The following is a 12,686-nucleotide window of genomic DNA, read 5'->3' as shown; positions in this document are numbered from 1 at the left end:
CTCTCTCTCTCTCAAAAATAAACATTAAAAAAATTTTTTTTAATAAAAGTCATTTTTTCTAGCCATTAGTCTCAGGAAAACAATATCATTTTGCTTAAATAGACTTCCAAGTTCCATCTTACCAAGTTCCTGATAGAAAATAAACCTCTATTATATAATTTTTCTTAAGGAAAATTCTACAATTCCTAAAAATCCTTTTGGGGTTTTGGGGGAACACACTCACAGCTTGCCTATACTATCTACCCTGCTCAACAACAGAATTCAAAGCCATAAACCTCTCACTGCTTTAGTAATGGTGAACTACAATGGTCTGAGAATTTGTATCAGAAGAGATATTATCCTGTCGGAAGACGTGGCTAACCAATTTTGTCCTAATAAATTCCTCTTTCCCATTAGCATACTCTCTTCTCAATTTCTGGTAGTCCCCAGAGCTTAGTAACCCTTTTAATCATGGCTCCCTACCTCCCATGGCTAAGACTTAAAGTATGGGCTTTTGTTTCAACAAGGAAATTCCATTAAAAGCACACCAGAAGCAAACAGTTTTGCCTGTTGGTTTGCTGAAATTCTCTGCTCCACCAAAAACTTACCTTTCACAATTAGATCCATCGAGTCCTTGAATTTTTCCTTTACACTAAACATGCATGGCTCCTTAAAAGAAGTTTGTTGAGGGGTCTCCTCAAAATGTTCGCTTTTGAACAGGTGTTTGGGAAAACAAATCTTTTTGTGTGCCGTCCAAAGTTCTTGGACCCCATCAAGTGTTTCCTTTTTTTTAATCTCCAAAGGTATGAATTTTACAGATTTTGGTTTTTGATGTTTATTTCTAAAAACATTTATAGAAGTACTTTGAACATTATTCTGTGAGTAAAACAAAAATAAATTTAATAAAACTCAATTTTACTATTAATAGTATAATACAAAAATTATATAATACATTTTATAATAAAATTATATCCACTCATTGATTTTACAAAGTACCTTTACTATATAAGACATTTACTATAAAGCACATGACAGTAATCAGATAAAGCAGATGTTATCCTTTATAGTTCTTCAAAAGCCCTTAACAAGAATGAGGGTTAGTTTTCACTTCCAAAAAAAAAAAATGTAAATTCTAAAATAGTAATTTTCTCCTCACATGTGATATTTTCAAATGCAGTTTTAAAGTCCATTTTACAATAGAAGTTTTCAAATACTAGACATATTAAGAGTTTAATATTTTTCAAGCATCTTTGAAGAATTTTCAAATGTTCTTAAAATGCTAACACTCCCAAACTTCTTGGTTGAACCAGAACTTACAGTTCTTATTCGAAGTAAGTTCTCAAGAAAGCATATTAATAATCAGATATATATTTCAGATCCTTTCAATCACTTAATTCCTTCTTACTTTTGACTACCTTGAGCAACAGAAATACAGTCCCAGGTCTCCAACAGGTAATTATCCAAACAGTTATAACTGTTCTAGTCATTATCTTGGCCCATAGACAGAGCTATGGCTCTCTGCCCTCATCACTCCCCTCCAGAAAAAAGATTTATACAAATTCAAATTGTTGCCAACTCAAGATGCCAATAAAAAGATTTTAATAAGATAGTACTATGTTTTGCCAAGCAACCAAAGATAGAAGAGTATGCTCTTAGGATTGGATAAAATTCTTTAGAAAGCTCAAGTTTCTAAAATACATCTATCTAACTCTTTAGTTTTCAACCTATGTTTCTACTAGTGAAATCAATATAACTTGAAATCATTTTTAATTGGTTAGAGAAAAAAAATTAGTTAAGCAATGTTAACAATGTTGATTACAAAATTAAAACCACTTATGACCAGTTTCAGCCTAGAGGACCATTCAAAAGAAACCTAGGTAAAATTATATCCCCCTCACCTACAAGCATTTAAAAATATTTAAAGTCCTTATCTAAAATTCAGTTTTTAAAAAAAGTATTCAAGGGGCACCTGGGTGACTCAGTTAAGCATCCAACTTCTGCTCTGGTCATGACCTCACAGTTTATGGGTTCGAGCCCTGTGTTGGGCTCTGTGCTGACAGCTCAGAGCCTGAAGCCTGCTTTGGATTCTGTGTCTCCCTCTCTCTCTGCCTCTCCCCCTTCCTCCCCCTTCTTCTCTCTCAAAAGTTAATAAACATTAAAAAAATATAAGTATTCAAAAAGCAGTAGTATGATGTGGCACACAGTAAGCCATCCTAAGATCCCTTTCCCTCACCTGTCTCCCCAAAGACCCATTTCTCGCAATAGCTGCTGCTCCCCTACAATTTCTCATCTCGTCTGCAGATGCTATCCTCTAAAATTTCAACCTGCGCTGATTCCTGTCTTATTGCTGACCGATTCCCTCACACTCCCACCTTCCAAATCTATGCCATTCAGCAAATATTCATTGAACCAACCACAAAGCTTGTTGCTGGAGATGTAACATTCACAAAAGAGTCACGGCCCTCAATGGATGGTCAGACTGGTAAAGGGCTCTAATGCAAAGTGATATGAAAGGAGATTCAGGGGAGAATGTCATTCTGGGGGCATAGGAAAAACACATCTCACAGTGTATTTTCTAGTTTAGCTTTATCTAATAGTGTTTAAAGAGGGATATTTATTTGAGATAGTTAATTCAAATATTTGTTATAATTCATTAAAAGAAAACATTAAAAATTGGATTAAATTTGCAAATTAAATATATATATATAATCAAATAATCTGTATATTTATAAAATCTTATTTTTAAATGCAACCTAAAATCAATTTTTATATCTAGTGAAGATTTCATTTTTTCTTCTATTCAGAATCTATTAGGGTTCATGCAACCATTTGGAACAATCAGTGTAGTATACAAAAATAGTTATTAGTTTTCTGAAAAATAAGTTAGATAAATGGAAAGCATTAACCTCATTTACTTTCTCATAATGTTGGGCAATGAGAGTTTTTGCTTCTTGAAAAAAATCTTGCTTGGTGATCTCTAATATGGGACCTAAAACAGAAACACAAAATGTTTTGGTTTGTTTTTTTAATGTAGTTAATGTACTTTCTTGATCACAAATGGCAAAACTATGAGGTTAAAATTTGGGCAGTGATGAATCTTGCAGGATATTATAAAAGGTAAGTGTTACAAGTGGATGTTGTAAGTGAACGCAAAAGAAGTTCACGGAATGATCCTTCAACGTAATATTTTACTTTAAAAAAACATCAGCTTACAATGATGAGAGTGGTAAGGTAGATATCCTCATTTACTTAAGTCCAGGGAAACCAAACAAAACACACAAAATCGAAATCTCCTTCAGCTCTTCAAGTTCTTTAAATGTTACTAGATAGAAGACATAATATGTTTTGGGCACAGAAATTACTAACGAATCTAAACGTATTTTGTATACCTGATGACTAATTCTTATGTCTGTACATTTCTTCAAGAATATTTACCTTATATCTAGATGTTAAAATTATAACTACAAAATAAACTCAATAGGTTTACTGAGTAGGAATAGCAATGAAATAAAAAAATACACAACTACAAATGAGTAAATAATAACTCTTATTTATATTCTCCTAAGATTCTCATTCTTTTTATCCAGAGCTACATATAGAATTCTACAGCATGTACATAGACTACATTATTCTCAGTCTTGTCTAAAATTTCCTCCTTAGAGGAAAGGAGGATCAAGATTTTTCTCTCTTTTCAGCCATTCAAATTTTAAGCAATTAGAAACTTCATCTTCACAAAAATCAAAACCTTAATAAGATACTGTCTTACTTCATGTGAGCTGCTATAACAAAATGCCATAGGCCAGGTGACTTACAAGCAATAGACATTTATTTCTCACAATTCTGGAGGCTGGGAGTACTAGATCAGGGTGTCAGCATGGTCAGGTGAGGGTATCCTCACATGGCAGAAAGGACTAGGGAGCTCTCTGGGGCCTCTTCTATAAAAGTACTAATCCCATTAAACCCTTTGATGAGGGTCCCACCGTCATGACCTAATCCCCTTCTAATACCATCACCTTTGGGGGTTGGATTTCAACATTCCAATTTCTAGGGGTAGGGGTGGGGGGGCAACATTCAGATCATAGCCACCACATACCCACCAGAATGGCTAAAATTGAAAACACTCATAACAGCCAATATTGGCGAGTCTGGAGAGCACTGGTAGGAATGTAAGATCATCAGTTTGGAAAAGATACAGCAATTTCTTCTAAAACTTAATATACATCTATCCTGTGACCTAGCAATCCCACCCCTAGGTATTTATCAAAGAGAATTAAGCATATATTTACAAAAGAGTTGTACCAGAATGCTCATAGAAGCTTTATTCATAATAGTTCTAAACTGGAAACAGCCCAGATGTGTATCAACAAGAGAACAGCAAACAAACTGTAGTATATTCACACAATAAAATACCACTAAGCAACAAAAAAGATTCAAACTACTGGCACACACAACAACATGAATGAACTTCAAAAACATTATGCAAAGTAAGCATTCTTACACACACACACAATATAATACTTTATCGTTCCACTTCTATGAAGTTCTAGTGCAAACACAGCTAACATATGGGAGAAAAAAAAAAGAACAGTGATTTTTCTGGTGGGAGATGGCATGAATTGACTGAAAAGGAACATGAAGGAAATTTCTAGAGTAATGGTAAGCATTCTATATTTTGATACAGAGTGGATCACACAGGCATATGTAATTAACTCAGTGAATATCTGTATAAGATGTTGGCATTTTGTTGTTGTACATTTTATACTAATAGAATAAAAATATAAACAAGTAATGAAGTCTGACTATGATATGCATGTTGATGCATGGATATGAAATAAATTGAATACAGTAAAATATTCATGGTAAGAACTGGGTGGTAGGTCTATGGGTGTTAATTTAAAATTCTTTCAAGCTTTCTATATGTTTGAAATTTTCATAACAAAATATTGGAGACAAGTTCTCTCTCCATTCCTTCATGAAACCTCCCCTTGCTTTTCCCCATGTAGACTCATGAGCCACAGGTAGCTGTTCCTTTGAGGCAATGCCATCCCAAGGATTGAAGCCTGGGAGAAGACCTTAGCAATAAAGGAGAGAGACAACTGGACTCTAGCACCCCCTTAAAAATGTTGGGTTAGAAGAAAAAGCATTTACTAAGTTGTCCCATCAATGGGCATTAGAATTATTTCTGTGTAGTCATTCTAGAAAAAACATCTTTTCTTGCTCTCAGGCTTCTTCCTTCCTTCCATTCATACCTATACCATGGAAAGTGGTGTATGTAAGTCATGTCAAACTCAAATATCCCGGTCCACCACACACTTGCCACTGTGTCTCCCCACATTCAGAGCTATTTACATATTTCTAAGGATAATGATTGGTGGGTTTTTTTAATTCTTTCCAATAAAAAAAAAATTGTCAAGACTTCACGCATGTGCTTTTGGAAAAGTATACATATTCTTTGTACAGATCAGAGCACAAAGTCACATGTGAATCATAAAATATTTCATTATAAATATCATCACTCAAACCATAAAATGCACTGTCCTCACATGGAAGAGACAGGAGTTCAGGGATTAAAACTGTCTGTCAAGTTTGAACTAAAATCCAAATCCACTTTGAGGGGTCTTCTAACCAGACCATGTACTTCCCAGAGGAAAGGCAGTAACATATTCTGAGGGATGACTCCACAACTTATCCTCTTTATCTTCCTCTCATGATGATCTTTCCTCCTTCAAATCCATCCTTCTGACTAATGGAATCTCCCTTATAATTACAGCACCTCCATGTGTCATACACATGACAAACAATATAACTTATTCATAGATGAGATGGTTAAGTCACTGAGTTTTGGTGAAACTATTTTGTCTTCATTCCAAACAAGACCTTGAAGATGATCTAATCTTCATGTATAGGCAAAGCTCTGACACGCCGAGGGCCCAAATGCCTACTGAAGTCAGCTGAGCTGGAAGCCTACACAGGAGCCGTTCTTGTGAGTTGCTTTCTGCTTTTTCCTACACATCTGCTTCTTTTGCTGAAGCCATGCACTCCTTTTGAGTACTGAAGACTCCAATGAGGTTTGCCTGTTCACTCTAGTAAAATATTTGCATTTCATTGCCACTTTCTGCTATGGACAAAAGATATGTATTGCCCCAAAATTCATATGTTGAAACCTAATGCCTGATAGATGCTATTAGGAGGTGGGGCTTTTGGGAAGTGATTTGGTCATGAAGGTGAAGCCCTCATGATTGAGATTAGTGCCCTTATGAAGAAGCCTCCAGAGAGGTAGGTAGTCCCTTCCATCCTGTGAACATACAGTGAGAAGACATCCATCAGTGAGGAAGCAGGCCTCACCAGACATCAAATCTGCTGCCACGGTTATCTCGGACTTCCCAGTCTCCAGAACTGTGAGAAGTAAATTTCTGTTGCTTATAAGCCACTCAGAATATGATACTTTGTTACAGCAGCCTGAATAGACCAAGACACTTTCATTTCAAGCTGTCAATCCTGAGTCCTTATTGTAATTTAATGTCCTGATAAAGCTGTTCTGATTTTCCCCCTCATAACTATAAATTGGCCTTAGACAGAGGAGATAAATTCCCAAGTCAGCATTATACTCCTAGCTGGGCTTTTTGATGACTGGTGTGTCTGATTCTCACCAAGAGCCACCTGTCACCTCTGAACTGTGGAGGAGTTAGTATACACCCTGGCAACCCTAATGGCCTTCCTGGAGCCAGCAAGTAAATTCTGACTCATTGAGGGACTTGCCACAGCGAACTCATACAGTGAAGCCATGAAGTTCTTGAACACAACAAGGCCTGGGATTGTTCTTAAAAGGGCAGAGAAAGGCAGCCACCATCAAAAGAGCGCAACTTCTCACAGACCCTAAAACGACTCCAACTGAAGACATATAGATACACTGACTCCAGGTCAGCAATCCCGAGCCCTCACTGGCATTTAAGATGCTGAGGCAGTTGTTCTGATTTCCTCTGGTAACTAAAAATTAGCCTTTGAACCAAAAAGTTAAAGTCGTAAAGTAGCACAAGAGAATTCATATCTCAGGCCCTTAGAAAAGGCAAAGCTCTAGTGTGTGTTCCTTAACTTTATAATTTCTAAGAATCTTTATATATTCAACAAATGAGTCTAAAATTATGAGAAATTAAGCAATTTTGATGTTAAGAATCCATCCAGTTAATAATCTTTGAAGCTTCTGTTTCTCTGTTCATAATAGGGTAAGTATACAAGCATGCAGCTTTTATACATTCAAGTGTGCATTAGAACTTCAATTATTAAAAGGAAGCTGTCAAGGTCTGCTCCTTCTCTTAAAAAAATCTATAATTAAAGCTTTGTTTACTTGCAGATATACATCCATAGCATATAGAATGACTTTTAAGAGCTCTCATTCCTGAGTCACACTATTTTGGTCTTGAATTACAATTTGCTCATGAACCTTATTTTATTGTCTTAAGCCTTCATTTTCTCATTTGTAAAATGAGAACAATAATAAGAATATATCTTGCACAGAGCTTTGAGGATTCAATTGCACTTGGTTACAAAGCACTTAGCACAGAGGCTGGCACATAACAAGCTTTCAATCAATGTGAGCAATTATTACTGTAGTTACTGTGGTATTACTCTCATTGAGCTAAACTTTTCTCCAACCATGTTTATATAATTAATTTCATCAGTCAGTTCTCATTTCTTCAGTAGCACAAAGATAAATTTCAACTTTCTAAATTAGTTCGAATAAATCTGGTCTTATTATAGTTCTTTTTATCCAAAATTAATTAATTAATAGGTTTGAAAATAATACAATTTCTTTATACTTTGGATTCCTTAAGTTACTAAACCCCCAAAAGCAGTAAAAAATCATTATAAGCAATAACAAATATTTTATGATAAAGTTCATGAAGAGATTTAAATACTTACACTACTTAAATAAAACATGAGTACAAATATTAACATTTCTATGGGGGAAGATAATGAATTTCTAATGCCAAATGATTTCACTGGCCTAAAATTGTTTTCTTACGTTTATTTTATATTTTTTTAAAAAACTCACTCTTCCTATATCATCAGTTTAATGCTATTATGATAGATAGTTCATAAAACTTCATATTTTTCTTAATGCTTTGGAGGTTCTGTGTAATTGCTCTAGTAAATCTCTGAAGTGAAGACACCAGAAGATCTAATTTTGGAAGTTATGACAGGGAACAAATCATTGGCCATCTCTTGATTATATCATTGAAAAAAATCTTTTCTGCCCCTAGAAAAACCAAGGGACTAGCAAACATGTGTTTGGTAATTTGTTGTAGCAGCAACACAATACTAATACAAATTGTTTACTCATTCTTCTGTTGATGGACATTATAGCTATTCCAAGTTTGGAGCAATTGTGAATAACACTGCTATGAGCACTTTTTCACAATGCATTTGGTGGAAATTTTTCACTTGTTTTGTGGAATAAGAATAAAAAATAAGAATAAGAATAAAATTTCTGGGTCATAAAAAAAATAACTGGCCTTACTAAGAGAGTTTCTATCCTTCCTACTAACAGGTTCTATTCTTCCGAGACATCACAAAAATTTACTACGGAGATATCGTGAACAAAGATGTATGCCTACATGGCTAATGCCTTCTTTGCCTCTATAGTCAAAGTAAGTGCCTATGTGTTTGATCTCACAGATGTTAGAAAAGCCATACCTCAGACTCAAAGAGATTTAGTTCAGCATATGTTCATTAAGCACCTACTAAGTCCCAGATGCTAAATGTGCTAAATTTGGTGCTGATTTGGTGCTAAATGTGCTGAAATAAATAGGACATTAGGTAGCCCTGCCTTCCAGGTACTTAGAGCCTAATGCCAGGAAAAAAAAGAAATATTGTAAATAAACGCCATGACATTCAGTATGCACATACATTGTGATAGAGGCCAATGTAAGTCACTAACACCCCCTACTGCCAGCTTGCTAATGTATGAATTTCCCTTTAAAGATATGAGACTTTGCATTGTATTATTAGAGATAAGGCTTAAAACAGAAATATCCCAAGAGAAATAAAACAGTGAATCAAATCCAAACTAAGACAGTGGTTTTAAAACTGTGCTTCATCAATTTCATGTGCCTTCAGGGCCCTTCCTTCTTTCAATCACAGAAGCTCAGACCTTATCTGTTTTACATATTTGAACTCTTCCTAAGTTTTCATTTTGTAGGAAATATCCCTTGGCTAAAAATAACAAACACACAGAAAACAAGTAAAAAAACAAATTAACAAAGGTTTGAATATTACTTTGTGCGCTGAAAGATCTCCTTCTAAAAGCAGGTTCAGAGGACGGGCAGGATTAAGTCAGGGGAGGGGAGAAGCTTAGAGACAAGGTGCAGGAGAGAGAAGCTGAAACTAAGATGGTTTAATTTGTTCCAGGGCAAAGAGTTGTGGAAACCAGAATGTGAAGGGAAGCTCTTTGAAGAGAAACCTCAAAGAAAATAGTTTATATTCAATTCCACTACACTTAAGTGAAGAAAATATAATTTATCTAATTTCTTTTCAAAAAGAATTTATTTTTTTAAAGATTATTTTGAGAGAATATGCAAGAGCGCACAAGCAGGGGAGGGGCAGAGAGAGAATCCCAAGCAGGCTTCCTGATGTCAGCCCAGAGCCTGATGCAGGGCTCAATCTCACAAACTGTGAGATCATGACCTGAGCCGAAATCAAGAGTTGGATACTTAACCAACTGAGCCACCCAGGCGCCCCCCCAAAAAACCAAACGAAACCCAAATTCCAAGTGGCATATGGCTATAATCTCCTAAAACACATATTTGACAATTTTTTCCACAGCACATTCTCCATTAAGACCCAACTCTTCAGTTCCATTGTAACAGCATTCTGTTGAGTTGTCCCTTACACACTTTTCCTCACTTCCCCACTTTCTTTATTCCTTCTTTAGCCAAGTGGTTTATCGTCTTTACAACAATAAACTAATTAAGGTTTCTACCTACCTCAGGGAGATTTTACAGTGTACCTCCCCTCCAAAACAATCTCTCTTATGTTAATCTTTCCCAGAGTGGGATTAGGTTGCTAAGGAGATACATGGGAATTACCAGCTCTCAGTATCAAGACTTCAAATATAATTTAATTAATTATGGACATGACCCTAAGGCAAAATGGAACTAGAGAACAGTCCTCCTCTACTTTATGGATCTTCTTCCCTTCTGTCCTATACCTCTTAAAAATGTGCTGTATTATCCGGATAGAGAGTTAAAGTAATCCACACAGCGCTCTATTTGTAGCCCAGAATAGAAGCTGGCTGGCCTGTATCATATACTGCCTGGGGTCACAAGAGTCAAAGAGAGGTAGCCTAACAGGAAATCTTAATGATCTCAGCCTCTATGCAGCACTCTATGTTTCTCAATCTGGTTACCTAAGCCTAAATTTAAGGTTACCTGCATGTTGCCAAGTCTAGATTAGATCTAAATGAAATACAATGTGAAGGGTGCCTGGGTGGCTCAGTCAGTTAAGTGTCTGACTTCAGCTCAGGTCATGATCTTGTGGTTTGTGGGTTCGAGCCCTGCATTGGGCTCTGTGCTGACAGCTCGGAGCCTGGAGCCTGCTTCAGATTCTGTGTCTCCTTCTCTCTCTGCCCCTGCCTTGCTCACACTCTGTCTCTCTCTCTCTCAATCTCTCAAAAATAAATAAACATTTTTTAAAAAATTCTTTTTAAATAATACAATGTGAGCCTAATATAGACACATTTCTAAAAGTGAAAAAAGATGAAATTAATTTTAATAACATACATAACTGTTATAGATTTTACTTAAAGGATATATATCCAAATATCATTTCCACATCAATCGACATTAAAAATTAATGATATTTACATTCTTTTTTTCTTGTCTTCAAAAATCATGTATATATTTTACACTTATATACCTCTCAATTCAGATGTTGGTCTTTAATCAAAAATAATCTATTCAGGTTCTCTAAAATATCCACTTGCAAAAGTATATTCACATACTCAAGTTCCTCTAAACATGGTTAAAAGTTTTCCAATAACTGAGTTAAATATTTTAATAAATCAAATTACATTGAAATTAAAATTAATTACATTTAAATTAAAAGAATAAAATCAAACACTCAATCCTTAGTTTGACTGGTCACATTTTAAGCAATCAATAGCCATATGTGGCCAGTAGATACCATGTTGGACAGCACACTAAATTAAAAGTTGCTATAGATCTCTCAAAGGTTGGTTATATTTAAATAAAGGGAATGAGGTGAATTCTTACAAGGTACACCAGTAACTTTAGTGCTCCATATATTAATAATTAGAAGTTTCTCAAAACTGTTGGAGCACCATGCGTTGCGCACTGAGTCGTTAGGGAAGTGCAATACTCACCTTCTTTTTTATCAGACATAACTTCCACAGCAGTCATGATGGGCGGTTAGGGTGATCTTTTTTGAGAGCTGAGTTCCAAGTCCCTAAACACAATCACATTAAATACTGCATTGATAATAAATACTTGCTTTTATCTATTTCTTTCACCCACTCATGAAAAAAAAAATAGGATGATTAACACTTTTTATACATCACTCCTCTGCTCTAAAATCTCCTATGCCTGCCACTTCTTTTTTTTTTTAATTTTTAACATTTATTCATTTTTGAGAGACAGGGAGAGACAGAGTATGAGCAGGGAAGGGGCAGAGACAGAGGGAGACACAGAATCCGAAGCAGGCTCCAGGCTCTGAGCTGTCAGCACAGAGCCTGACGCGGGGCTCAAACTCATGAACTGCGAGATCATGACTTGAGCCGAAGTCGGATGCTCATCCGACTAAGCCACCCAGGTGCCCCTATGCCTGCCACTTCTAAAGACAGTAACCATAAAAGCTAGCATTGGGTGGGGCTCTGTGGTTTACCAAATGCTTGTGTGTGTGTGTATATGTGTGTGTATATATATGTATATATATATATATATCACCTTACTGATTCCAAACAACCTGACTGGAACTTATCCCACTTTTGGCAGATGTGGAAACTGGAGCTCAGAGATGTGAAACAACTTGTCAAAGTAAGCATATATTTAGTGGCATGTACAGAACTCAAATCCAGATCTTTGGGCCCAATTCCCTATGCAGGCCCCTCTGAATTCTCACTATTTTCCCACTAATATCCAGTTAATACCTGGCACATACCTTACACATCCTTGCCTTGAGCCAACACACTTGAGCTTAGGTTGACATTAGTTTTCTACTCAGAATGCCCCGTTCTCACACCTTTGTTTTCTTATATCCTACCCATCCTTACAGCATAGGTTCAAATCCTACCTCCTCCATGATCACTCCAGCCTCTAGGGGCCTGTTCTTGCAAACATAGCAGTTATGATGTCCATGCGTCTTACTTGAAACTTAGTACATGCTTCTGTGTAGGGAGCTAAAAAAACAAACAAAAAAACAGAGTGAAAGATATAAATAGAAGTTCTGTATTCTTAATTAAACTAAGTGCCTTGAAAACCACAGTGTACTTTATACCAGTGGCTCCTCAACCCTGGATGTCTATTTAAGTTGCCTGGGTGGGAAATGGTTAAAAATAAAATCAAAGTCTAGAGTTGGGCCTAGGAATCTGTGTTTTTTTGTTTTGTTTTGTTTTTTTTAAGTTTCCCAAAAGATTCAAAGGTTCAGCTGGAGGAGTGAACCACTGCCTTTTGCCTTGAACTTCCTAATGCCCA

General features: G+C 36.0%; 1 protein-coding gene across 11 annotated transcripts in view; it reads right to left on the bottom strand.

Moving 5' to 3' along the window:
- The window catches only part of IQCM (IQ motif containing M), a 664,496-nt gene that overhangs the window by 575,787 nt on the left and 76,023 nt on the right, over window positions 1-12,686 (bottom strand). For 10 of the 11 annotated variants that reach the window (XM_058721202.1, XM_058721193.1, XM_058721204.1 and 7 more), the window contains exons 2-5: window positions 12,286-12,391; window positions 11,360-11,442; window positions 2,886-2,968; window positions 588-855 (exon numbers count right to left, since the gene is read on the bottom strand). In XM_058721202.1, coding sequence (XP_058577185.1) covers window positions 588-855; window positions 2,886-2,968; window positions 11,360-11,396 — 388 coding nt within the window. In that variant the 5' untranslated portion in view covers window positions 11,397-11,442; window positions 12,286-12,391. The remainder of the gene's footprint in view (window positions 1-587; window positions 856-2,885; window positions 2,969-11,359; window positions 11,443-12,285; window positions 12,392-12,686) is intronic. The other variant, XM_058721197.1, reaches the window with a different exon arrangement.

This window comes from Neofelis nebulosa, chromosome 3 (genome assembly GCF_028018385.1).
Source record: "Neofelis nebulosa isolate mNeoNeb1 chromosome 3, mNeoNeb1.pri, whole genome shotgun sequence".
Classification (NCBI taxonomy): domain Eukaryota; kingdom Metazoa; phylum Chordata; class Mammalia; order Carnivora; family Felidae; genus Neofelis; species Neofelis nebulosa.
The sequence above is the reverse complement of the archived record's forward strand: the minus strand, read 5'-3'. Positions and strand labels throughout refer to the sequence as shown.